Source organism: Ctenopharyngodon idella, chromosome 12 (genome assembly GCF_019924925.1).
Source record: "Ctenopharyngodon idella isolate HZGC_01 chromosome 12, HZGC01, whole genome shotgun sequence".
NCBI lineage: Eukaryota > Metazoa > Chordata > Actinopteri > Cypriniformes > Xenocyprididae > Ctenopharyngodon > Ctenopharyngodon idella.
The window spans coordinates 22816463-22843493 of NC_067231.1; the positions used below are offsets into that span (position 1 = coordinate 22816463).

The 27031-nt window shown below is 37.2% G+C and overlaps 4 protein-coding genes across 8 annotated transcripts; 3 read left to right on the forward strand and 1 right to left on the reverse strand.

The window, feature by feature from the left end:
* Positions 1-797: 797 nt before the first annotated feature.
* si:dkey-21c1.4 (uncharacterized) lies at positions 798-6569 on the forward strand. Of its 3 annotated transcripts, none has more exons than XM_051915498.1 (5): positions 798-1135; positions 1425-2513; positions 5556-5666; positions 5785-5861; positions 5943-6569. In XM_051915498.1, the coding sequence occupies exons 1-4, from the start codon at positions 1126-1128 to the stop codon at positions 5814-5816; spliced, it is 1242 nt and encodes a 413-aa protein (XP_051771458.1). In that variant the 5' UTR covers positions 798-1125; the 3' UTR covers positions 5817-5861; positions 5943-6569. The 3 variants fall into 3 exon arrangements, with proteins under 3 accessions (XP_051771458.1, XP_051771455.1, XP_051771457.1); XM_051915495.1 differs by having other exon boundaries at positions 804-1135; positions 5745-5861; XM_051915497.1 differs by having other exon boundaries at positions 804-1131; positions 5745-5861.
* On the reverse strand, positions 6440-17480 carry bicral (BICRA like chromatin remodeling complex associated protein). Of its 2 annotated transcripts, none has more exons than XM_051915492.1 (11): positions 17036-17480; positions 13836-13881; positions 13670-13718; positions 13529-13594; positions 11658-13040; positions 11494-11548; positions 10947-11031; positions 10690-10835; positions 10507-10601; positions 9468-9570; positions 6440-9270 (listed from the first exon to the last, which is right to left on the reverse strand). In XM_051915492.1, exons 1-11 carry the CDS (start codon positions 17124-17126, stop codon positions 8810-8812), a joined length of 2580 nt encoding a protein of 859 aa, XP_051771452.1. In that variant the 5' UTR covers positions 17127-17480; the 3' UTR covers positions 6440-8809. The 2 variants fall into 2 exon arrangements, with proteins under 2 accessions (XP_051771452.1, XP_051771453.1); XM_051915493.1 differs by lacking the exon at positions 17036-17480 and adding an exon at positions 16764-17029.
* Positions 17481-18101: 621 nt separating this feature from the next.
* On the forward strand, positions 18102-19474 carry tbcc (tubulin folding cofactor C). The gene has a single exon (XM_051915499.1). The coding sequence runs from the start codon at positions 18246-18248 to the stop codon at positions 19299-19301; it is 1056 nt and encodes a 351-aa protein (XP_051771459.1). The 5' UTR covers positions 18102-18245; the 3' UTR covers positions 19302-19474.
* Positions 19475-20772: 1298 nt separating this feature from the next.
* On the forward strand, positions 20773-26457 carry prph2a (peripherin 2a (retinal degeneration, slow)). 2 transcript variants are annotated; one of them, XR_007933008.1, is made up of 4 exons: positions 20773-22267; positions 23047-23293; positions 24922-25201; positions 26070-26457. XR_007933008.1 is itself a non-coding variant. In XM_051915561.1 (3 exons), the coding sequence occupies exons 1-3, from the start codon at positions 21687-21689 to the stop codon at positions 25129-25131; spliced, it is 1038 nt and encodes a 345-aa protein (XP_051771521.1). In that variant the 5' UTR covers positions 20773-21686; the 3' UTR covers positions 25132-26457. The 2 variants fall into 2 exon arrangements, 1 of the variants encoding a protein (XP_051771521.1); XM_051915561.1 differs by having other exon boundaries at positions 24922-26457.
* Positions 26458-27031: the final 574 nt, after the last annotated feature.

A 27031-nucleotide genomic window follows, 5' to 3' on the forward strand; every position in this document is an offset into this window, starting at 1 on the left:
AACGTTTTATTTTTAATTGAATTATTATTTTGAGCTTTTTTTCTACATTAAATAATTGGGGATTTGGATTAGACAAATTATCCGTTGATCTGGAATGTTATCTCATTCAACATTTTATTCAGTCATGACGTCAATTTGTAGTCCAATCCGCAAAGCTAATTCGCCATTTACCCTTAAACGTCTGTATTAGCCAAAAATTTGATTCTTTGAAAATAGACCCTTTTCACATTACGTTTATTTTAAAATATTTTATTACTATTCTTTGGGAAAACAATTATTAAAAATGTACATTTATAAAGAAAATACCTTATTTTTATATGAAATCTTTAAAGAACTCTAAAATTACTTGTAATTGATTGTAAGACACTGGTGTAATACTTATATTAAGATAATATAATACGTTTTAGTTTATTTTAGAATTTAATGTAAATACATATTATTTATACAAATATTTATACATATATTTATACATATTATATATTAATATAACAAAATATAAATAGGAATGTGTTCTTCTTTGTCGCTAGATAGATAGATAGATAGATAGATAGATAGATAGATAGATAGATAGATAGATAGATAGATTTAGGACTACAAACTAAATACAAACTTTTTTTGCGAGAATTGGCCTATTTTCTTATGTGAATTACCTCGGAGAAATATCTGGAAAGACTAGATATTCTGTTAAAAATAATAATAAAAACATTTCTTCTGAATAAATAAATAAATAAATAAATATATAAAAACCTTCCGTCCAGAAAAGAATGCGTAATTTCTTTCGCAGGAACGACGTGACCAACTGTGTTATGCATACGTGCAGTTCTTACACACAGGCATTGATACAGACGGCTAACGGGGTCTTTCGTAACTCAAAATAATCTAGCATGTCCTCTAGCTTGTCCATTGCTTATCGCAGGGTCCGTTATTTTATTGCATTTGTCCCATGGTAACAAACGGAAAGTTTCATATATGCGCAAACGAGCTAGTTAAAGATGCCACTGACTTGGTTAAAAGTGGCAGCATGAGGAAGGTTCCTAACTCAGGAGTTTAATAATGACTTAAAGACACCAGAGAGAAGATCTTTCCCTCTTTCATTGAAAGATGATGGCAGTGAAATTATAAAATATGAGTGTAGGTGAGTGGCAAATCTAAATATTTGATAGATTATTTGTCCATTTTAGTATCCCATGCCTTGTTTGTAGTTTTTGTGGTGTTTTGTGGATATTAATAGCCCATCTTTTTTGTGTTTTGAGATGTGGTGTTCTACTGAAAGTTGACAAAATTAACTTGTAGCAATTATACAGATATTTAAAATATAAAGCTATGTAATAGATAGGTTAGGTTAAAGGAATTACATCAACACAACACAGAAAATCCAGTCCTGTAATATCTGGCAATTTTGTTTTAAAATTCTTTTCTTTCAGAAAAATGTCCATATTGTGGAAAGCCATTCAAGAGGCTGAAAACCCACCTACCACACTGCAAAATGGCACCAGTTGCACAACCCGTGAAAAGCATTCAAGCACCCAAAGAACTCAGTGCAACCACTTCCAGACAGAAGATCCATAGAAAAACAACAAATGATGTCATCTTTGATGAGAGACTAACCTCCAAAAGCAGGAGGAAAGAAGATACTCACAATGCCAACAGTCTTCTCACAAATACTGAGGTCAAAGTCTCATCATCTGAAACTCTGGACATGGAGAGACCTAAAAGCAAATGGCTTGCTAAAAGACAAAGGGAAGTCGAGAGATTACAGCTGTTAGTGCCAGTCTCAAAGAAACCAAGCAACCCTACCTCATTATCCAAGCATGAAGGAGATAAAAGCTTTTCTGAGATCTCCAAAGGACCAAATCAGGGAACATCTCAAAGTAATGGAAAAAGTACTAAAGGCAAAAAGAAGATGGCACCATTACCAGAGCAGTTGTCCATCATCACGAGTAAAATCAATACCCCTGGATTTGTGCCAGCCCCTCTGAAAAACTCTCGCCTCGCATCTGAGTGCAATGTACAACATGAAAATCCAAAACTCAAAACAAAAGTTCACTTCTTGGAGGAGCTTGAAAGACTTACAAACAGCCAGAACAAGAATTTCGATCTAGTATCAAGAGCAAAAGAGGATAAAGCTCATGCTTTCTTTACATCCAAGACTTCTGTGTGGGACCACATCAATTACAGTTTGTATTACAAGAGGTCTTATAATCCGTTTGTGCCTTATCCTATTATTGAAACATCCAAAGATTCTGCTCTGGAGACTATGCAACAATCAAACAAGCCTGAAACAGCAGTTACCAAGGTTGCCTTTCCCTCACTGACTTTATCTGAAACCATTCATCAACCTGCAGAAGACATCCTTAATTCAAGATTGCAAGATATAAGAAGTCTATCATGTAGTTCAGAGACAGTGACTGCTTACAACAGAATACAATTCTCCACAGTACCTTTAGGGAGCTATGCTAATGAAAATATTTGGAAGAAGGATCAATTTCCTGGGGCATCCTCCCAAAGTGAAGGTAATGCATGATTTATGTGATGTTTGGTTGTTTATATAATTATTTTTATGTGAAGAGAAATCCTTTTAAAAGGAGAAATCACTTTAAAGACCTGTTCACACCAAGGATGAAGTTAATAGCAGAGTCCACACACAACAATAATGATAATGATCACTAAGTTTTTTCCAGCTGATAACAACATTGACAGCCAATCAGAATCCATCCTGCTTTAAAGAGCACAAGCATTCAAAGCAGCAGACAACAGCTGTGTGCATGCTTATAATAAACAGAATGTTATTGTGTGTTGGTGTGGATTCTATGCTAATATAGTTATCTTTCTTGCTGTGGGGCTTAAAGGAACACTCCACTTTTTTTGAAAATAGGCTCATTTTCCAACTCCCCTAGAGTTAAACAGTTGAGTTTTACCGTTTTCAAATCCATTCAGCCGATCTCCGGGTCTGGCGGTACCACTTTTAGCATAGCTTAGCATAGTTCATTGAATCTGATTAGACCATTAGCATCTTGCTCAAAAATGACCAAAGAGTTTCATATTTTTCCTATTTAAAACTTGACTCTTCTGTAGTTACATCGTGTACTAAGACCAACGGAAAATGAAAAGCTGTGATTTTCTAGGCCGATATGGCTAGGAACTATACTCTCATTCCGGCGTAATAATCAAGGAACTTTGCTGCCATACCATGGGTGCAGCAGGCGCAATGATATTACGCAGCGCCTGTGACCCCCTGCTTGCACAGGGAGTGTGCCTTGCAACCATGGAGACATTTGTGAGAGACGCTGCACAATATCAATATCACCCATGGTACGGCAGCAAAGTTCCTTGATTATTACGCCGGAATGAGAGTATAGTTCCTAGCCATATCGGCCTAGAAAACTGCAACTTTTCATTTTCCGTCGGTCTTAGTACACGATGTAACTACAGAAGAGTCAAGTTTTAACTAGGAAAAATATCGAAACTCTTTGGTCGTTTTTGAGCGAGATGCTAACGGTCTAATCAGATTCAATGAACTATGCTAAGCTATGCTAAATGTGGTACCGCCAGACCCGGAGATCGGCTGAATGGATTTTCAAAAAAAGTGGAGTGTTCCTTTAATACTTGTATGTTTCTTTACAACTTTCACTTAATTAGATTACAGTTTAATTAAAGCTTGAACTGCCCTAAATGGAGTTAAAACAAAAAGTTGGCCTCTGTTGGGGCCCTCTATTTTCCATGATGCAAAAAATGCGGACAGGAGTCGTGGAATCAAGTAATAAAAATAGAATTTGCTGTATAATGCCGAATGTCACAGAATTTGGCATGAATAAATCAAAAGTAGGCATGTACACTTAATGAAATGCAATATGTGAAAGTTAAACCACAAAAGCCTCCTATTGAAATATGAAGTCTGCATGTTCTGCGTGTCTCTGTGTGAATGAGCGGCACGTGTGACACATCTGCATCTGCAGTCTCATTATATGATGACATTTCACATGAACTTCAGAGCTGCTCTGAGAGTTCACTTCATGAGCATTTTACCATTTCATTTAATAGTATATGCTTTCTAACATTTCATTATCATGAAAGGTTACATGTTAAGGTGCAGTCACATTAGAGAAATTTCACCAAACCAATAAGCTTTAAGGGTTAGGGCACACGGCAAATCCGTGTGACCAAATTGAAACCATTGTGAAATCTGTGGAAAATCTTTCACCCTCACACAAAATTCCCAATCTTGTAGATTCGTATTGAAATGACTACACTTCACCTGTGAAAATTCACCGGACACCATTATGTGTGACGTTTAGCATTTTTAGTAGAGCACACTAAATTCAACAGTTGTTCCAGAAGTACAAACTCATTCATTTTCTCCAATTTTTAATGATAACTTGAGAACCCTTTTAGACATCCTTGCTCTGAGCTACGAGGTTGTTAATCGATGGTATGTGCTTCTGTTGAAGTTGTGAACCTGCATTATTTCAATTTATTTTTAAAATTACCATATTTAACAGTGGAATTTGTTGTGAAAACTACATTACCCATGATGGTGTACAGAAAATTCCTCCAATCAGAGAGTCGAAACAAGCAAAGATCTTTTTAGCTCCGCCTACTCCCATGAAGCACTGTGAATATAATCGAGTTGGTCTCTCTACGCTCTCTAAATACTTTACAATACACTTAATACATTGTTGTTTCTATAGATACAATCAACATTTCAGCAAATGAGTAGTTTTATATTTCTACGTCGTTTTTAGTTTGATTATGCTGTTCGCAATGCTTCATGGGATTGTAGTTCTTTCCCTCACTAAAGTCGTTAAGGACACAGTCTTGTACCTTTATGTTTTTGTCTGATTTTCAAATACTTTTTTGCTTCAAATCAAACTAAAAGTTTGTAATGCTCTGATTCACCTTGTAGCTGGTTGGCTTGGTTCTTGGCTTATAATCCCTATGGGAGAAATTAATGGAAAAAAATTATTCCGGAACCAACGCCACTGAAAAAGTGGGCGGGCACTGTGGCACTCTATAGACACTTGCATACAGAAGTCATGTTCGGTATCCATAGCAAAAGTACGCTACCCAAGCACTTTCTGTTAATATCAGTATTGAACGGTACTACAAAACACAAGTACTGTACTGTCTTTATCTATCACTTTTAATACATATCTCGTATATCTATAAAAAAAAAAAGTGTTTTTTTAAGGATAGCTGACATTTTGCTAATTGTGCTATGGGCACCAAAGTTGAGCAACATAATCCTGAAAAGAACGTTAAATCCCAAAAATGTAGGTTTAGGTTTATATTTAGTTACCTTAGAAAGGTTATGCACATTCTTCAGTGCCCTGGAAAGGGATGTTGGACGTTGGTCCATGAAACTGTTTCTCATCTCATTCCTCCATTACATTTTCATTCATTCTTTCATGTGAATCTTTCATTTTATCTTCAAGTTCCACATCCTCGTTGTGCTTCCACACCAGTTTTCATGACATGTACGTTAAAAATAATGAATTTCTCATACCAATTCAAAAGAAACGAGAGTTTAAACTGTAAACATGCCTTTGTTCATGTAGCGCCTCTAGTGCAGCGGAAACTTGGAGATGTCAGATTGAATGAACTTGGTGTCTGGCTTGCTGCTCGAACTCCGGTGTCACCCGGAGAGATTGTGACCATGTTGAAGCAAGGTTTGTTCCTTATCCAACATAATATAACATAACATTTGGGTTAGTGGTTTTTCTAGTGTTTTCTGGTTATGTGATCAGGTTGGCAGTGGTATTACAGGAAGTATATTGATGTTCGTAGAGGAGGAATCGGTGGAATATCCATGCTGTTGACTGGATACTGTGTTCTGTGTTACATATGGAGCTACCCACATCTCAGTGAGTCTGAATCGATGTCTGTCAACATCTCATAATCATAGGCATGTGTGATTGAAATGTCTGTTTTATTCTGTTTTACAGAGAAAGAACGCTGGAGGAAGTACCATTAAGGATGTTTAGTAGTCTTCATAATTGTGTTCAGGGCCATGAGGGCACAATATGATTAATAATTAAAGATTATAATACCAGGAACTATTAGTTTACTACAACTGAGGTTTGCTGTGTTTTTGTTGAAAAGTTAGTTAGAAATGTCAAGACTGTGGTTGATAAAGTACTTATGAATTAATATTTTTGATAGGAACCTATCTGGAAGTGCAGATAATGGAATTATTTGTATTAAATATTTCTAAATTTTCATTTATTTGCAAAAAAAGAATGCTTTTAACCTAAACAATTTATTCTGTAACCAAAAAGAGGACTTACCTGAGATCTAATCAATTATACAATATTGTTCTGCACTCTTTTTTGTGAGACCTTTTGTTTGTATGATCATACTTTAATTTCCTAATTTTTATGTAATATTGTTAGATGTAAATATCCAAACTTTGTTAAAAATGAAGACATTACAAGAGATTGGCTGTATTCAAAATGAATTTAATATTTATCTCTGCTGTTGTAATGAACACTCACAAAAACATCAAATCATGAACTGACCACATACAGTATGACGTGTACACCTAACATAATAAAAATAACTTTTTTGTTTTACATTCTTTTTCTTTACAAAAAGTATAAATATTTTGTGTTTCATGTTTTTATTTTTTGTAATACAAACATTACAAATCAAGTTTTAGGTGATGCAGAAAATAAAACGATAAAAGCAACTTTTACCATGGGGTATTACGATAACTGAAGGCCACACTCGCACAACAAAAAGCAGTAAAAACAAATGATAGACTATTTAAACTTGTTTTCACTCGCTCTGTCCTAAGGCAAAGAAGCCCTTCGAAGTGAAGGTCTTTCATAATGCTCCCTTATACCGACCACTAGAGCTCAGATCAGAGAGAAGAATATTTCTTTTTTTTTTTTTCTGTCTGTCATTTTTGGTTGAATTGCTGGGAAAGACAGTGGCGTTTAGTGTTGATGCAAAAACAATGGGATGACATGTATAGATGAAAACAAGCAACCTTCCTTTCGGCTCTGGAATGGATGCTAATGGAAACGCAGACTTGTGAAAACGTCTGCACACTGCAGTTTCTCTGCTTTGGGGTGCGTTTCACCAAAAGCATCGCTAGCCATCTATGGTCGCAAGTTCCTTTGAACTCTGTTGACAGCAACAGAAGTTACAACCATAGTTGGCTTTGGGAAACGCTCCCCTGGTCAGTTTTTGAAATAGTCTTGGTCAAACTCCTATCATTGAAGCTGACAAAGCCCTGTAATGGCACAGTCAATACAGGTTCTAGTCTATAAAACGAAATTGAATGCTGACAGTTATTTCTTTAGAAAAGATTTCTCAAAATGGGTTGTTGAAATGTGGGCCTGTCCTCCAACCAAACTACATTAACTCAGTAAAGAGCCATTTCCTATATACCAATAATGAATGAAAAACCTGATGTGCTGTGACATAACTACTACTGCTTTCACCAATTTAAAACTGCGCAAATGAGAGAAGAGATCTGCAGAGGGGCTGTGAAAGTTGTGATCATGGCTATCTGTAAAGTACAAGGTCACGTCCACATGTGCAAATATAAGCTGCCACTAGAGGCAGAAACTGCAAACCGACTGCCAAGACTACAGCCTGACCAGCAGGGGACTCAACGCACAAGGGAAAATGTGGGTAAATCTCACAAAAATCCCAAAATCTAAGGAAAGAAATAAGAAATCATATTTTGCTCAGAAAAATTAAGCCTGTTGTAGCCTAATTTGTGATAATGTGACAATTCTATATCTCAATTGTACTTAAATTCACACAGATTTAAATATAAAAAATATATAACATATTTTACTAAAGAAAGAGAAGAATTTGGTATCGTTTTAAAATGTAATAAGAATTTAGAATTTAAAAATATTTGATTGTGATTAAAATGTGCTTAAATGATGAAAAAACGTTGCAATAAATATATATTACTAGTCCAAAAATAGGTTTCCTTTTCTTTTTGCAAAATATTATTTCTTTTTATTTCCATTGATTTTGGGTTGAAATGCGACTGACATGTTTTCATGAGATTTACCTATGTGGGTTCTTTGAGATACTAACTTAAAGTGCAAAACAGCACATATTTTCTCCAGACAGGGAGCAGCTCAGACTTCACAAAAAAATATATAATGCATCATTTCAAAAAATGAATTAAACAAAAAAGATAAACATCATGTAACATTGTAACCTCAATCTGAGGACTTAACTTTCCACTGCACAAAACCACACAGTTTTGTCTCTGTGGAGAGGTAACATACCTGTAAGGTACAAAACTAATCGCAAAACAAAAGTAAACAAAAAAAAAAAAAAGAGCACAACCAATGTTTAAAAATGCGCAGGTGTGTTTGTGTGCCTCACTTGGTCAAAGTCTACTGCAATGATACAACATAAGTGTTGAGACAACCATAAAACCTTAAGTGCGGACAGACTATTAGACTAAGTGTCTGATATTGATCGATACGCTACAAATATTAATGTCTACTCATGACATTCCAAACATCACACTTACTTACTGCTTGATTGTGTGTGTGTGTGTGTGTGTGCGCATATATGTGTGTGTGATTGCAAGTGTATCCTGTCAAAAAGGCTTTTATGTAAACTTCTCTAGAACAGGCACAGTATTAGAGTATCACTATCGTTAGATTCGACTTCCTGTTCCTCAACATAGTCAGAGCTGCTGTGTGCATTTCAAACCGTGATAATGCCAACGTACATCCGTTCACACATGCCGTGGAGTTCAGCTCGCACACACATGGCATGAAATGAAATGAGATTAACATGGAACAACTAACAAACATAAATATGGCACTGTCTAACATTCTAAGATGCTATTCACGGCAGCCTCAAGCACAGAGTCTGTGTCAGCCAATGACGTGTGACTATGATCTGAGGGAAGTTGTTCTTCGTGGCCCCGCCCCAGGCTCGAAGGGTAGCCTTGGGCAGAGCTATGCTGTGATTGGCTGGGAGATGTAGGGTAGTGGGTATGTTGACTGTTGCTGCTGATTAGGTTGATGGATTTCTTTTTTTTTAGGTCCAGGATGCACTTGATGGGAGATCTTCTGTGTTCTTCCATTCCTTGTTGTTGAGATTCTGTCCTATAAGCAGGTTCTGTGTGGCTGTTCATAACCTGCCCATCTTTTATGGTGAGACTTATGGAATGCCTTGGGGATGTTTCCATTATGCTGGGACTGCCCTCACTGGTGGCTGGGGTCAAGACTTTAGGACTTGGGATCCTTAGTTTAGGGCCACAGCAGAAGTCTTCCAGGAAGCTATCTGAGAGAGCATTTAAATATTAAAAAATATTTAAATATTAAATAATTTGATCACAAAAAAACCTCCAAAAATACATTTATACCAAAATAAAACCAATTGGAAACGCTGTAAAATTACTTTATGTCAACTCATAACATGGTTTTATACACAACATTTGTGGAATATTTTAATATAACAACCAGACTCCCATCTCTCACCTGGATCCACTAACACCATTCGTTTGTCTTGGGTCAAGTTGCCCCTTTCCTCTTGGTTAAAAGTCCTGTCAATCATCACCATTTCTGATGAAGGGCTAGACCTCTGAAAGAGCATTAAGCAGTGAATGGTTTTGCATTAATGCAAGTGACATTAGAGTAATTAAAGGATTAGTTCACTTTCAAATGAAAATTACCCCAAGCTTTACTCACCCTCAAGCCATCCTAGGTGTACATGACTTTCTTCTTTCTGATGAACACAATCGGAGATATAGTAATAAATATCCTGACACATTCGAGCTTTATAATGGCAGTGAGCGATACCAATGAGTATGAGCTGAAGAAAGTGCTTCCATCCACATCCATCCATCATAAACATGTACTCCTCACGGCTCTGGGGGGGTCAATAAAGGCCTTCTGAAGTGAAGTGATGCGTTTGTGTAAAAAAATATCAATTTTTAACAAGTTATGAAGTAAAATATCTAGCTTCCGCCAGACCGCCTTCCGTATTCAACGTACAAAGAAAGTCTACGTCAGTTACACTTTTTCCGTAAGCTGAATACGGAAGGCGTAGGACGTAGTGTAAGCTTTGTGAACTGCAAGAGTTTTACACTTTCTTCGTACTTTGAATACGGAAGGCGGTCTTGCAGAAGCTCGATATTTTACTTCATAACTTGTTAAATATGGATTTTTTTTTTACACAAACGCATCGCTTCGCTTCAGAAGGCCTTTATTAACCCCCCTGGAGCCGTGAGGAGTACACGTTTATGATGGATGGATATGGATGGAAGCACTTTCTTCAGCTCATACTCGTGACCCCTGTTCACTGCCATTATAAAGCTCGGATGCGTCAGGATATTTATTAAAATATCTCTGATTGTGTTCATCAGAAAGAAGAAAGTCATAAACACCTAGGATGGCTTGAGGGTGAGTAAAGCTTGGGCTAATTTTCATTTGAAAGTGAACTAATCCTTTAATTACCTACAAATAACTATTATGTGGTCTTTTGTGCATTAAAGTTAATAGCGTGTTCTGAACCTACCTCTGCTTCCACCATGAGTAGGCGCCTGTATTTGTTCACCATGGCCTGCGTTCTGTTTAGCACTTGTGTGGCAACTGCTTCAAACTCCTCATCAACTGTAAAGTCAAAAACGATCATCAGAACCTATGGCATTTTTATCTACAGATAAACATTAATTATGTAGAGGAAAAGTTGAAAACGCACCTTTGGCGAAATCTTCATCTCGTGGTGGTGAGCCTTGGAAAACATGATAGGGCAGTAATCTTTCAATGCCATCATTTAATGAAGTGAAGGGTGTCCGCTCTGAAGACATGACTCTACTGTGATCCTGTCTTAACTGCTGGAGGACCCTGTAAAATAAGGCCCAGTGTTACAATCATTATTTCTGCAATTCTATTCGTTTGACACATAAATTACACATTTCATCTGTAACAGGTGTAGAGTACAATTTGAGCACTCACATTCCTCCTCTAGTAAGTTGCTGAGTTGCAGGTCGCTTCGGTGTGAGAGGCAATTCCTGACTGGCAGGAGTGAGCGTTTTCACAGCTAAGATTTAATAGAATAAAGAAAAAATCATTTTATAGATCCAAGAGAGGAAATTCAGCTGCAAAAAAACACACAATAATATATACACTACCGTTCAAATTTTTGGGTTAAGTATATTTGCTTGTTTTTTAAAGAAATTAATACTCTGACCAAAAGTGACAATTAAGACATTTATAATGTTACAAAAGATTTCTATTTCAAATAAATGCTATTCTTTTGAACTTTCTATTCATCAAGGGATCTTGAAAAAAATGTATCACGATTTTCACAAAAATATTAAACAGCTATTAAGCTGTTTTCAACACTGATAATAATACGAAATGTTTCTTGAGCACCAAATCAGCATATTAAAATGATGCCATGTCAAAAATAAATTACATTTTAAATATATTAAAATAGAAAACATTTATTTTAAATTGTATATGTAAAAATACAGAGTAGTCAATTTCAAAGTAGTCTTACCTTTGGTACCAAGGAGATTAATTAATTGTGTTTGCCCTCTTTGTGTTGCTGTGTCCTATGCAATAGAAGAAACAATCAAATGTAATGAAACAATACCACTTTGAAGAGGCAAAAAAGTAAAAAAAAAAAAAAAAAAAAACTAGATTAATCCAAATAGGTTTTACCTGGTTTAGAGAGACTTGAAACTCCGGAACGCCAGAAGTAGCTGAAGCATTCTGGCCCACGGGCATAAGGAGGTGCTGTCCTGGGCTCACAGATAACTGCTGACAAACCTGTGGGCCCTGAACACTAGAACTGACCATGGTGAGGTGGCTTGAAGTCTGAGACGTCTGTACAGGGGTTGGGCTAGGCGACGCGCTGGCATTCCAAACTTTGGCCATGGCACCAGGCCTTTGAGACACCTGCACAACAGGTGTGGGTGAAGCTTGGCCTATTTGACCTCCACTGACCAAACCTTGATTGACTATTAGCTGCCCTCCAGCTGAAAAGTTCTGCCCAGCGATAAGCTGTACTGTTGTGTTCTGATTGGTGAGGATGGAGTAGGTGGTAGTGCACATTGACGCTGGGTCGCCCATTTGAGTGTTTGTTTGTAACACCTGCCCATTCACAGCCTGGAAGCTGTGAACAGTCGTACCAGGGGTTAGGGAAATAGAACTGGGTAGCAAAAACTGCCCCTGAGGCAGATTGGACTGGGACTGTGGTTGCACTTGTTGCCCCAGCGGTGAATGCATTACAATGCTGCTGGCTGGATTGACCACTTTCACCTGTTGAGCAGACTGAGGAGAGCCAGAGGCTGTGTAGGGGCTACTGACTAAATTCGCAGCGGTGGTGTTAGGTTGAAGCCCGATGTTGCTGATGTTGTATACAGTTTGTCCCCCTGTCTGTAAGGGTTTAGGCTGAATCGGTCTAATCAATGCCTGTTGCGTAGGGCCTCTCTGGATGATAATATTCTGAAGTGGTATTGTTCCTTTATTGAAAGACATTGACACCTGACCAGCTGCGGAGGGGGTGAACATGGTACCCTGCCCACTGTTGTTTGTCACAACATTTCCGCTCTGCCTCAACAGGATCTGAGGCTGTTCCAAACTGTTGATAGTCATCATAGAGGAGGCACTGCCATTGAAGGATCCCACTACCTGGATGTGTCCAGCTGGGCCATTTGGCAAGGGTAGCTGGGGAACCTGCTGGATAAAAGCCTGAGGTTGTGCCAATGGTGCCACCACACCAGGACCCGCGACACCTCCAAACCCTCCAGAGACCAGCTGCTGAGGGAAGGCGGTAGCTGAGGGAATGAGAGATGGCTGGGAGTCCAAAAGAGCTTCTTGAGCCAATGTTTGCTCTGTGATATCTGCTTCCAGCAATGACTTCTGGAGGATGTCAAATGGTTGGTCCTCACCACTGAGATCGACCCCACCTGGTGAGGTTCCACCGTCGAGCTCATCCTCGATGAACGGAAGACTGCTTGAGAGCTGAAGCTCAGCTCCACCAGCCTCCCCAAACTCTCCCAAATGATTGTGGCCATCTTTGAGTTCTTCATTGGAGCCACTCTGAGTAGAAAACCAAAAAAGTTGTTCAGATTCTCTTACTAAATCCCATTTTAGGTATCCCCATTGATTGCAAACTTTACCAGAATGTATGTATACCAAGACGGTTCACTCATATTACTATGAATGGGAGAAAGTGCAACATGCGATATGGCAAAAAAAAACAATCCAGCCTTCTAAATAAAAGAGCCAATCACAAATTGGTAAAGTCGTCACATCACTGCAGCTGTCATTATAAGCTCACAACCTGAAATATGCACTTTTTAAAGTTACTTGAGAATAAGAAACAACATTTATGGGACATCTCATGTCAGATTTAGTTGCTGATTTGAAATATGTTATTTAAATGTGAGTTTGGCAAGCAGTTTTTGAGAGTTCAGTATTTCCCATTTCAAGTAGATAGGAGCTAGTCTTAATGCCAAAAATAGCTGCCTGGACGTGTTGCAAATATGTCCGGCATGTTAACTGATAGGGACTTTAACTATACTCACGGTGTCACTTGTGAAGAATGAGCTGGCTGACCCAAATGCTGCATTTGTCACATCGTCTTCTCCAATCTGTTTGAATGTCAAAAAAAGTTGTCAATAACCTTTCAATATAAAACACAAATGTCATAGTGTAAGCATACTTACAGATTTACTGTTTGAACCATGAAGATACTCATTCAATGCTTGCACATCTCTGTTAAAATAAAACAGTTCATTAAAGCTTGTTTGTTATGTTTAAAGAGGAAAGTTTATTTTTAAACTATGTTTGTAGCTCTTTAAACCATAATCATCAAATTATAAAGCTGATTACCCTAAAAAATCCAGAAGACGGCGGTCGTCTTCATCATCCATGACACCTGCGACACAGTAATTACAGATTGAGAGATTTTACAATGGACACAAATTCCCTGCCGTTTGGCTACACTGAGACATACTTTGTATATGAATTTGTTTCTAAATACACCTAAAGGGATCTAATAAATGTAGTGTGCATAGTGTTCTACAAAAAATCAAAACATTGTAATATGTCAGGGTCCACAGTTTGTTAACAGTTTGGTGCTTTTTGGTCATTTTTGACAGAAAAATTTTGATTTGTTTTTTTTAGAGTTTTGAACTTCATCGGAATAATACAAAACTCGGTAAAGGTTTTGGCACTTGCTATGTGAACACAAAAAAACTATTTTTTATCAAAAATGACTGCATTGGAAACGAATGGGAAACAAATCTAGTGGAAGTGCTTGGTACTGCACCCAAACAAAATCTTACTGAAAGCTCATTTTTTCAGATATCAACCTCAAATTTGGAACACAAAGTGTTTAGATTTATGGCTGGAAAATATATATTTCATATACAATTTGAAAATAGTATTTTTGTGCATTTTTTATAACAATAAACTTACACTTATACAACTTTTTTTCACTTCAGCAATAATCATATGTCTTCTTTAAAAAGAGACCAAACCATGCTCCAAAGCATGTAAGATTTATGACAGTTTAAGTTTTCAGGTCTATGCTCAAAAAGTGGTTAACAGGTAATAAATGGATAATAACTACTGCATAAATATAATTTAGTACCATAGAATCCCCTAAAAATACAAAATATTAAACAAAAAAAAAACATTATCAAGCTAAAATATAGTACATTCATTTCATTGAAATAAAAGAAGAAAAAAATATTGACCGCCACGCGAGGCGCACCAGATGATAAAGAACATTCTCGGGACAGGTGTAATATAAGACTTCAGGTATAATATTAAATACCTACAAATATTTGACATTAATAGGCCAAAGAACTGTTCTCTGCAGTTAGAGGCCTGTATGCCAGGTTTTTGACATATCTCTAGGTTAGCAATGCGAATACACAAACTTGTGACAAACAAATGAATTAAGAACCAGAAATTTAGATCTAATGTTTATGGTGTGACCGCCTCTGGTATATTCTTTTTTTTCCAGTGGAGAATAAATACGTAAAAATAACTATATAGCTGATATTCTTGTGTAGTAAAAAATTGTTTGACTAAGCACCAAATACAATTTCATCCTAATCAGCTAGGAAACTTGGAAACACATTTGAAAAGTAAAATAGTCTAATATTCATTTTAGTTTTTAAACACGAATATGATGTTTATGTTTTAAAATGCATAAGTCATTTGTGTGATAAAGAATGGCTGTACTCTTTGCTGCAGATACATGCGCAGCCTAGAGACTTTAAAATGGCGGCTGCTGATTGAAACTGCGCCACTGCTCGCTACAGTCGACAGACAAAAGGGCGTTATGACGCTGAGTACTTGTGGAGTGTTAAAATGCTACTCGACTGTAATTTCATATCATATGTTTGTAAAGCTGCCATAGAAATGTGAGCAACTTGAAAATTCATGTGTGAAAACGTGACAAAGGAAGAACCGTGGGGGATGGGTGAAACATGTTTGGCCAGTTTGATTGTTCACTCGCACTTCACAAGCTTCTGTTAATGTTTTCAAACACATATTAGTTGAGGGAACGAAATGCGTTGTCTGTTTTTCCCAAAGTGATTAAATGTTTGAACTGCATTTGATGGATATGTATTTTTGCCCTTGTTTCAAAACAAACGACGGCGTGGGTTGTTAAAAACAGTTTAAACTTGCAGAAATCCAAAATTGCGAATTTAATTCATAATTAAACAGCATACACACAAGAACAGTAAAAGAAAGACACTGATCGGACAGTCTAAATGTTATGCTATACATAGATACGAATGAATTATAAGATTAGTCAATAATAACTTCTCAATATTAAGATTTATATATGCTATTTATAATTAAAACTTAACATTTTCTAACTAGCAAGTCTAAGCATTTTTAGCAATATCCGTGTAGTGCAATCTTAATGAAGAAAAAAGTATGACAGGTTAATCCGGCCTTTTTACATATCCTTGATAAACAACTTCAAAATATGTTTATAAAAACCTGAATTTGCATGTAAAAGACGATTTTTATTAACTAAATTATGTGCTAGAGATGTGAGATATAAACACTTATATTCGTTAAGGCTGTGGTCAACTTAGCAAGCCAAATGAGGGAGGAGATGAATTATTTTTTCTTCCTCTCTACTAGAAAAAAAAACTATCTATCCTCTTTGCCTGATAAGTCAAAGGGGCGGAAAAGAGACACGTAGAAAAACAGCAACCCCTCAAAATACAGAGTAAAACCCTGTTGAAGCAAGGCGACGCATTTTACTGATTCACTTGTCAAACAAGGGTGGCTGGGTGGACTAAAAAGGCTCTCCATGGCGCAAGGGCAGGACGCACAAAACCCGCCTTAATCTCGCTGAAAGTAACAGCTAGAAACACACAGGGACTTTGTCCATAAATAGACCGAGGCTGGAGAGGCTCGTTTTATCGCACGTCTCGAAAATGCCTTTCTAAAAGGCGTATTTGCGCATCTTTGACAGCCGAGGAGCGCAGCAGGACGGGCGGCGAAAGGAAACGCGTATTCGGTATCGGACGGCTCGTTTAATACTGTCACGGATATCTTAGGTTTGGTGAAGGGGGTAAAAGCGGATCATCAAGCGAGTCTTATGCATTCTTCGTGCTCCGAGTTGTTGATGGCCTTCTTGACGTCGTGGACGTTCCCCACACCTATTAAGAAACGGCTGAATTCGTCGAGGAAAAACCGAACGGAGAACAAATCGTTGGCGAAGCATAAATATTTATTTGAATTTGCATCACATAAAGACGACTTGAAAAAGAGGCAAACCCTTACTCCTGTCTCACTCCTCTTGAAACCCAATATCTCCATTTGGCAACTTTTAATTTGCTCCCCCTCCTCCTCCTCCTCCTCCTCCTTCTTCTTCTTTCTCCCTCTCCCACTCATATATTTTTCCCTCACTGTCCTTGCTGCTCAGTCTCAGATAGATTCTTCTCTCTCCACGCTTGCTCTTCCCTCCCCGAAGGAAGGGGAGGAAGGAGGTTGTGTGTGTTTTTTCCTTGAAATTTTTATCACAAAATTATAATACACTCAAAGGGGAAACTCACCGTCATGAAAAAGCAGTGCCGTGTCCACGGGGTTTCCTCGCCATCTCTGCACGGGCCGGTGGAGCAGTGCGGCTCCAGCAGAAGGCAGCATCACTACATAGTGCACTAGACACCAAGGGCTCTTTACTTGAAAGAAGAGGGGTTTTCTTATTCTGTTTGTTTACTACTGTAAAGCCTTCTTCAGTGGCTTCTGCAAAAATATAAGTTAAAGCTGCTGTTTTGATTAATCACTTCAAATGCCTGACATGAATAACTGAATAATAATTGTGTTAGTGACAGGGGGCGGGGCCCTCATCGACCACACCTTTGTGCCCTGAGATCGCACATCACCCACAAGTGTGAACCTTAAGCAAAATATAGCCTAATAAACAATATGTATTATTGGATCTTTTTGATTGGTTTATTTTTATAAGCTGCATATGATTATGAGATTGTTGCCACAACGAGCATGTCAATGTTATCATTTATGAAAGCTAAATGAAAACTGAAAGAAAAAATAAACTTACTTTTATTGACAAACAATACTTTCATCACTTTAAAACGAACTAAAAAAAAAATAGTGTTTAAATAATTTCAAATATGTAAACTAATATGAAAGTTACGAAACTAGAAAACACTGATAAAATGACAACAAAACTAACAGTAATAAATTAAACTTAATTAAAAGGAAATGAAACAAATACAAACTGAAATTCAAATTTGCTGATATTATTTTTTTACCCATACAATACACACATCATGTACAAAATTAAATCAATATAAATTGTAAGGTATATCAAAAGAGAAATAACAATAATAATAAAACAGTAGGCAAATTGTGCAACTTAAAAAAAACTCCCCATTGTTTGTTTTCTCTAGTCATGCGGTCATTTTTCAATTCTAAAAGAAATAAATCAACGCTTGTTTTATTTTTTAAACATTTCATGTTGTGAAAAATAAATCTCACATAAATAATTAGAATTAAAATATGAATCAAATACAAATAAGAGAGAAGAAAAGGGTCTATGGGGTCTAAACAAAGTAATAATAATTTTTTTCCAGGATCTAAATGATGTGTGGGAAAACAGTTTCATGAACGTGAACATTTAATGCGCCAATAGAAAGCCGCGTTACTAAATGTACTGATTCTTTGTCCAATCATTGACCAGCACGCTTAGACGTGTTGTCACATGATCAACGTGTGTTTACCACACCTTTTTTGAGAAGCAACATGGCGGCACTAGGAGTGGAAGTTAATGTGGCGAATGATGACGGAGAAACAAATACAGCTGTCAATGTTCCCGAAAGCGTGTTACGAAGAGATCAAGCGAGGCTGGAAGAGGCAGAGCGCCGGAGAAATGTCAAGGAGAAGCAGGCCGTGAAGGAAGAAAAGAGCGATTTCTTCACGTCCACCTTTAATGCTGAGAAGACTGCAGTCGAGGAGATGCTCTCCAGCTCTAACTACAGTGACCGCGACATAGCCGCAAAAACACTGGAGGAGGTCACTGTGAAAATTCAACAACTCCAGAAGTTTCTCAATGACAGCATTATGTTTCTAACCCAGTATGAAATAAGACAGGCACAGGCATCCATGCAGAAACTCCAGAGCTCTCTTGCTGAGAAGAGGGAGGCGGTGTTGCCTAAAAAGAAATTCGCTTTCAGATCTAGGAATGCCGGAGCAAGTAAGCAGCCTGAACCGAGTCAACAAACAACAGATAAGTCTGCACCTGATGTTGGTGGTACTGTGGTAGTGGATGCTGCAATCTCTGTATATCAGTGTGGCTTCTCTAATGCTGAAAATCAAGTCTTGATCAAGCAAGCTGAGGAGATCCAGCAACAAGATGTTCTGTTATCTCATCTGACAAACTGTAAAGTGAGACTTTATGGCTGTCCGAGCACCTTGCACATCAAGAATGTCCGCAGCTGCGAGATCCTCTGCGGGCCAGTGTCCAGCTCTGTTTTTGTAGACCAGTGCACTGACAGCACTTTAGTGTTGTCCTGTCAGCAGCTGCGCACCCATAACACCACTGCCACTCAGATATATGTCCATGTGACCAGTCGTGCAATAATAGAGGATTGTCATGGGGTCAGGTTTGCCCCATTCACGTGGACTTATCCAGGTATTCAAGATCATTACAAAGTAGCCGGACTTGATCCAGACAGGAATAATTGGACGGATGTGGATGATTTCAATTGGCTTGCTGCTGGAACACCTTCACCCAACTGGACTGTCATTCCTGAGACTGAGAGAATATGTAGTTGGGATTCTGTGGGACCTGCATCTTAAAACAATGATGTGATTACATTATTGTGTGCTCAGCAAATATGACGCTAATATAGAGATGCCATAAACATTGAATGTTCCCGAATTCCGCACTTACAAAGCTCATTAATTAATTGAATGCTGCTGTATTAGAAAAATGCCACAAGAAAATAATAAAGTTGAACACCGTGATCTTATCACCTCTGTTTGTTTGTAGTTACTTACTCGCCAAGACTTGGTATGCATTTAACTATACTATTAAATAAAATCATTGTTAAAGGTACAGTTCACACAAAAGTGAAATTTCTGTCAACGTTTTCTGTCTTTTAACAAAAAGTGTATTATGTGCAAAACAATTTACATGTGGAGGATTTCATTTAATACAGTAGTCAACATTTGAAGTGCATCAGAACCTTTCATCAAAGTTGTCCTAAAACCTTCTTCTTAGGAAAACTTGATTAACTTTTTTAATCCACTTCAAATGTTGACTACTACATTTTAAAATGATAATACTTGAACATAATTGTAGTTATGCAAGTGGCCTGTTATATTCAGATATATAGGCTATAGTCTTTGATACAAATACAGTTATCTAAATATGCATTCGTTGTGTAGATTAGTAATTTTTTAAAACTTTACAATGAGGTTTCATTTGTAAACATTACTTAAAGGAGTAGTTCACCCAAAAATGAAAATTATTCCATGATTTACTCACCCTCAAGCCATCCTAGGTGTATATGACTATCTTCTTTCAGCCGAACACAACTGGAGTTGTATTAAATAATATCCTGGCTCTTCCCAGCTTTGTAAAGGCATTGAATAGTGCCTGAGTTTTTGAAGCTCCAAAAAGGGCATCCATCCATCAAAAAAGTAATCCATACGACTCTAGTGGGTTAATAAATGCCTTCTGAAGCAATGGGTTTTTGTAAGAAAATATCCATATTTAAAACTTTATAAACTGTAATCACGGCAATAGCCATGTGCGCGTTCACGGGAGAGTTGTGTTCCAGCAGAAGTGTGACCTCTGACCCGATGTATGACGTTCATGTAGTTTGGCATTTTTCTTTAAAACTTCTCATTTTAGACTTCTAATTCATGACCGGCGTTTTGTTTTGCTCTATCCTCTGTGCTTCCGCATTTGTCAATTCTCACCTAAGTGTATGCTACGCCTACTTCATACATCGGATCAGAGGTCACCCCTCCGCCAGAACTCAACTCTCGTGATCGCGCGTACGGCCGATGCCTGAAGCCAATGATTATAGTTTAAAAAGTTTTAAATATGGATATTTTTCTTACAAAAACCCATCACTTCAGAAGGAATTTATTAACCCACTGGAGTCGTATGGATTACTTTTATGATGGATGGATGCGCTTTTTGGAGCTTCAAAAACTCAGGCACTATTCAATGCCATTACAAAGCTCGGAAGAGCCAGGATATTATTTAATATAACTATGATTGGGTTAGGCTGAAAGGAGAAAGTCATATACACCTAGGATGGCTTGAGGGTGAGTAATGGGATAATTTTCGCTTTTGAGTGAACAGTTCCTTCAACTACATTAGTTAACATGAACTAACAATTAACTATACTTCTTTTTAAAATCGAAAGTTGTACCTGTTAATGTTAGTTTATGAACTAACATGAACAATTGCTTTTATTAACTAACAAAAATTAGTAAATGCTGTGCAATTATATTGCTCATTGTAGTTTAAAATAATGTTAACAAGTGAGACCTTATCGTAAAGTGTCAGTGTTTTTGACTATCATTAGTGAAAACCATGAATACCATGAATATTTTAACTTTGAAAATATTTTCTCAAACAGTGGCATGTTTGTCATGAACTCAAAGACCTGAAGTGGAAGTGTAGTGGTCTTAAGTCTTTGCCTTCATGGTTTTTGGTGTCTCTTTAGTTATGCCAGTCATACCATGTGACCAATCAAGCCAATCAAAGGCCACGGCAGCAGCTTATAGATAGGCTCATCTGCTGGCCAGGGATTTCTGTAAATGGGATGAGGGTGATTAGCTGGGTTTAGGATGACGTACGGTAACTTTGTGTTTAATCATTTGGATCCTTGGCTTTTGTCCTCCCTTTGCAGATAGAGGGACACCACTATTTGCGTCAGTACCTGGGCACACTGCTGTTTTTAAGTATTGTAGTTGAAAATCCATTTTTAAGATTGTGAAGATAATGTATCACACTGGCGTTTACCTTTAAAAGAACCTGAGTTGGATTTTGTCTATTATGGGTGCGAAGATCATCATGAAAATAGCCATCAAGTTCTCGCTCTACTGGAATGGATTACACATTGCGCCTTGAACGTACTTCCAACGTTCAGCTTCTGTAAGCTACATTGCACGGCTAAAAGACTGTTTTTTTTTCTTTCTTTGGACTTTAACTAGTTGTTCAACATGGCTCTCATGAAGGTAAAGTTTGACCTTAAGAAGCGGGTGAAGCTGGCCCAGATGCTATGGCTCATGTACTGGTTTTCTGTTATGGCTGGTGTTCTGGTCTTCAGCATGGGCCTTTTCTTTAAAATTGAACTTCGCAAGAGAAGTGAACTTATGGACAACAATGAGAGTCATTTTGTACCAAACATTCTAATTGGTGTGGGTCTTTTAGCATGTTGTCTCAATGCCTTTGGAGGCAAAATCTGCTATGACTCGCTCGACTCCACCAAGTTTGCAAAATGGAAGTCCATTTTGAAGCCCTTTCTCATTTGTTGTTTGTTCTTCAACTTCCTCCTCATCGTCACGGCGGCTCTGTGTTTTGCCATGCGCATTCCTCTAGAGTATACGCTTGCTGAGGGCCTGAAAAATGGAATGAAGTTTTACAAGGACACCGATACACCTGGTCGCTGCTACATGAAGAGAACTCTGGATCTCATGCAGATAGAGTTCCGTTGCTGTGGCAACAACAACTACAAAGATTGGTTCGAGATCCAGTGGGTGAGCAACCGTTACCTGGACTTCAGCTCCAAGGAAGTCAAAGAGTGAGTGTCTCTTTGCAGCTTAATGGTTAAATGTAAACATTTTTTCCTTTTAGTTCTTTTTAATTCATTTTGTTCAGATGTAGTTTAGATGTTTAGATAACGAGCAGAGAAATTTCATTTGACCAAAAACAGTGTTTTTATGCCGTTTCTGGAATAATTTAGCATGTTTAAAGTGAGGCTAGGTACTGCGTGATTTGCAGGGGTCAATTTGCAGTGTAAGTGGTATCAGGTATGTTAACCAGTTTAGATTTAGTCACTAATCTTCTTGGATCACATTTTCTTGCCCTCACAGCTTACTGTCCCTTTCAATCAGTTCAATACCTGGTAGATTGACTTGGAATAGACATTGAAATTACTAGCCTTAATATCAGAGTGTTTAATATTTTCATCACAGGTTTTTGGTGTTTAACATCTAACCTATAAAGTCAATCAAAAGTTTTCCAAAGTGATTTAAATGATTTATATTCATTTATAAATGAATTCATTTAAATAAATTAGCAATAATAATGAAGAATTTTTTGGACGTTGCTTATTTTTGTAAGCATTCACAGTTTTCAATCATAGAAAAAAGAATGTCAGCATTTTTGACTAAAACACGAATGTGTAACGAATTTTGTGTTGAAATTGTAAATGAAGTCAAGTGAAAGTTTCACAATGGTATACTGATTTTGCCAATTTTAATTTACATCTGAGTCCTACAATGCATTCTGAAATCTAATATAAATCAAACCAAAATGATTAACTGAAGTGCATTTGCAAAACTTTTTTTGTGTCTTTAGTCGAATCAGCAGCAATGTGGATGGAAAATACCTAATGGATGGCGTTCCCTTCAGCTGTTGCAACCCTAGCTCGCCACGGCCCTGCATCCAACAGCAAATAACCAACAACTCGGCTCACTACAGCTACGACCACTACACTGAAGAGCTAAACATCTGGAAACGTGGCTGCCGAGACGCTCTTATAACCTACTATGGTGGAATGATGAACACTATTGGGATACTTGTGTTGGTGGTCACCCTCTTGCAAGTAAGAGTTTAGCTTTGGAATATCTTAATGTGCTGATCCAGGATCAGACCTTAATCACTTACATTACGTACCTCTTATCTTAATGGATTGTGCTGTAAAGGTCAAACTGATCTTTGATCAGTATTTAAGGAACGTTTTGTCCAGTACAGATACTTAATCTTGTAAACAGCCAATACAAGGTGTTTTTGTTGTCTGCCCCCTTATAAGGTCATTTTTAACTACACATTGTTTTGGCTACAGATTTGAGGACCATGTCATTTTTATGAGAGAGTTCCAAAAGGTGCAAAAGTGATGGTTAGTTAAGAGGAGTAATAGCTAATCTTTGTAATACGTCAAAGCATGTTCACTGACAGGAGCCTCATTCCCGAATCAATCAATCATCGCATGTCACGATCAGGGAAAACATCTAACTGACTGGGGTAGTAGTAGTACTGAAATATTAATTGACCTGCTGGGATAAATAAAATAAAATACATGACTCAGGCATCCTCAGCCTTTACCTTAAGGAGCTGTTTTTACCTGATCTAACTTTTAAAAAGATTGTGTAAATAATATTAATAATACTTTATTTGTGTTAAAATTTCCTTTAAAAAAAAATAATAATAATAATAATAATTTGGATGATACATGAAGCAAATTTTAGTTTACCCAATAATAATAAAAAAAGAAGCATTTTGTAATGTTTGCACTAAAATGGAAACTTATATCAAAACATTGATTTAAACAAAATCTGCCAGGCTTACAGCAGTCTTTAGCAACAACGGGACCTTGAACTAGGGGTTGGTGGAGATTAGTGTGAGATGGTGTGATGACACTGAAGATTCACAGGGATCAAATGTTCTAATCTGTGGGGCGGAGCTAAATCTTGCTTTCTTGGAAAAGGTGATTTCAAATCACCAAATAAAGATGTAGAACATTCCATCCATTGATTTTATGTACACACACACACATACACACACACACACACACACACGTTTGTTTTGCTATCAAAGTGAGGACATTCCATAGATGTAATGATTTTTATTCAGTACATTCTATCCCCCTACACTACCCCTACCCCTAAACCTATCATCACAGAAAACATTCTGCATTTTTACATTTTTAATAAAACATTGTTTAGTATGTTTTTAAAGCTATTTTAAATATGAGGACTCATGAAATGTCCTCATATTTCATGTTTACGTCATAATACCAGTGTAATACCCATGTCATTATACATATTTGTGTCTTCATAAATCACAAACACACACACACACACACTGTACATATATTATTGTTGTCACAGTAAAATTACAGTTTAGAATTACAGAATGAGAATCATAGGAACTGAGATTAATAGAAATATTGGTAACACTTTACAATAAGGTCTCATTTATTAATTATTGTATCATAGTTCATGTTAACTAATGTTAATAAATGAATCCTTATTGTAAAGTGTTACCGTAATATTGTATATATAAGTAAAACAACTAAACAAATGGAATTTAAAAAAATGCAAAAAAAAGTTTACTATCTGTCTATCTATCTATCTATCTATGTGTGAAATGTAGCTTGGACATATGTTGAATGTGAATAAACATATCACTCTGTGCCGCTATCTAACTCGTATCTTTTATGCTTTGCTTTAGTCTGCTGTAATGATTGGACTTCAATACGTAAACACCTCTCTGTCCACGCTGGTCAACCCAGAAGACCCTGAGAGTGAGAGCGAGGGCTGGATCCTGGAGAAAACTGTCAAAGAGACCTTCACTGATATCATGGCTAAGATGAAGGCCATGGGCAAAGGCAATCAAGTGGACGAGGGGGCAAATGAAGAGGCTGCTGCCACTGCTAGCTGAGCGATCCCCGCCCACCAAACTTTGGCCACACCTACCTGAGGTAGAGAGCTGTGGGACACAGCCTAAAAATGTAACTATAGCACCCACACTACACAAAGTGTAGACAAAGCCAATTAATGAAGAACTGGTGAAGAAAATATATAAATGCAAACCTTTGTCAGTCAGTTATATTCCATTAAATAATTTGGTATATTAGAAACCCATATTATGGTGAAATTACCAAAGAACCCACATATGATTGGCTTAAAAAGAGGGGCTTTGAATATAATAAAATCTATCAAATTTGAATTTTACCAGCTTCGCTTTCCCCTTTGACTTTGTACTTTGCTACACAAAATCTAAACATTTTTATAGTCATTTTTATAGTCATATTTTGTTTTATTTATTTCATATTTGAGTTGATATTCAACCTAAGAATGGCTAGTCAGAGATTTGGCATAGTGCGAAAGGTAAAAATATGGAAACTAGCCTCAGTACAGTTATTTATTAGGAATAAACAACACAATTTGTCATAGGACAGGTATGGCAAATGCAACAAAAACACTTTGTACCTTTTAAATTCTATGAGAAGCTAGACAGGTGTCTTTTCACCCTTGTGGACTTAGGTATGAAATGTGTACAGGTGAGAATGTACATACTTGACAAATGGATGGAGAGACAAGAAGTTAGTTGTTTTTATTTGTTTTATTTTAAAGTAATGCTTTATAAAAATAAAAAAGTACCAGAGTTGTGATTTGGGAAAGGGGTATAAAAAAAAAATCATGTTTCAAAATATATTTTTGTGACCTTCCTGATGATGAGTACTCTATGCCTCTGCTTTGTGCACAAGTTCAGCATCAGATAACACACATGATTTCATCAGCACTGAAAGGAGAGGCTGATTTTGCAGGTTTAGGAGACTATTAACATTTGAGGCCCCAATGTGTGTTATGGTACAGAGGGATAACCAGGTACAGGGTGAGGGGACGCTTGAGAAGGCCCCTGGAGTTAAGGAGACAGCTTAAGACTGGCAGCTAAACCCTGACCTGTGACTTCTGCATTCCCACTGCTGGGAGCTCCTGTACTTTTACATCCGCACAATTACTCCACGAAACGTCCCAGGCCAGAGACTGAAACTCTATGCTCAAACCTGTAATTTTTTGTAATTATTTTATTTTAATTCAAATTATGTGTCTATGTAAATAGTGTAGAATTATTACAAAATATATTTTTCCTTTTGTAAAAATACAATTTAATTACTTGTAAGAAAAGTTGACTTTACTCTAGGACAGTGTTTGGTGCGTAGTGATTATTATTGTGAATAAAACTTGTTTAATTGTAAAAACATGCAGGTTTCTGTTGTCCAGTCATTTGTTGAGATCAAAAAGCAGGGCATTCTGGGAACTCTGCGGGAGGTTTGACTTATCCAATAAGATCAGCAGAGAATTATGTGATTATTGCGATCACATGGTGTTTGTCGTGCATCGCACATGGCAGTGAATCTGAATAGTAGGTCAGGTGAGTTTCATCATATGGTCTGTATTTACAAGTGATGTACATGAAATACACACAGTGATCAATAACATGATATGTAAACATAGATAAGCAACATAACGGCTAGTTTGACTTGAAAATTGATGTTAACCACACTAACAATTCTGTTACGCTTTTAGGAAAGAAGCAGCATATTAGCCTGGAATACTATGAAAAATTATAAGGCTGTAAAGAGCGCAACTTTCTTTGGGTATTTTAGTTTTCCGACAAGCACATAAACACAGATGATCTGATAAAGACAGTAAGCTGCTTTTGAGTGTGCTCAGCTTAACTTCTTGGCAGGTGACCCGGACTGCTGCTGCATATCCGGTGAAAAGTATCAAGCATTGTAGGATACAGAATGTCCTTGAGCAGGTACAGAATGTGT

Coding starts and splice junctions, on each gene's coding strand:
- si:dkey-21c1.4 (XM_051915495.1), top strand. Junction 2,514..5,555: donor GGCATCCTCCCAAAGTGAAG/GTAATGCATGAT, acceptor TTGTTCATGTAG/CGCCTCTAGTGCAGCGGAAA. Junction 5,862..5,942: donor ATGGAGCTACCCACATCTCA/GTGAGTCTGAAT, acceptor TCTGTTTTACAG/AGAAAGAACGCTGGAGGAAG.
- bicral (XM_051915492.1), bottom strand. CDS start 17,126: ATGCTGCCTTCTGCTGGAGCCGCACTGCTCCACCGGCCCGTGCAGAGA. Junction 13,041..13,528: donor CATTCTTCACAAGTGACACC/GTGAGTATAGTT, acceptor TTTTCTACTCAG/AGTGGCTCCAATGAAGAACT. Junction 9,571..10,506: donor TACTCATGGTGGAAGCAGAG/GTAGGTTCAGAA, acceptor ATGCTCTTTCAG/AGGTCTAGCCCTTCATCAGA.
- tbcc (XM_051915499.1), top strand. CDS start 18,246: ATGGCGGCACTAGGAGTGGAAGTTAATGTGGCGAATGATGACGGAGAA.
- prph2a (XM_051915561.1), top strand. CDS start 21,687: ATGGCTCTCATGAAGGTAAAGTTTGACCTTAAGAAGCGGGTGAAGCTG. Junction 22,268..23,046: donor AGCTCCAAGGAAGTCAAAGA/GTGAGTGTCTCT, acceptor TTGTGTCTTTAG/TCGAATCAGCAGCAATGTGG. Junction 23,294..24,921: donor TGGTGGTCACCCTCTTGCAA/GTAAGAGTTTAG, acceptor GCTTTGCTTTAG/TCTGCTGTAATGATTGGACT.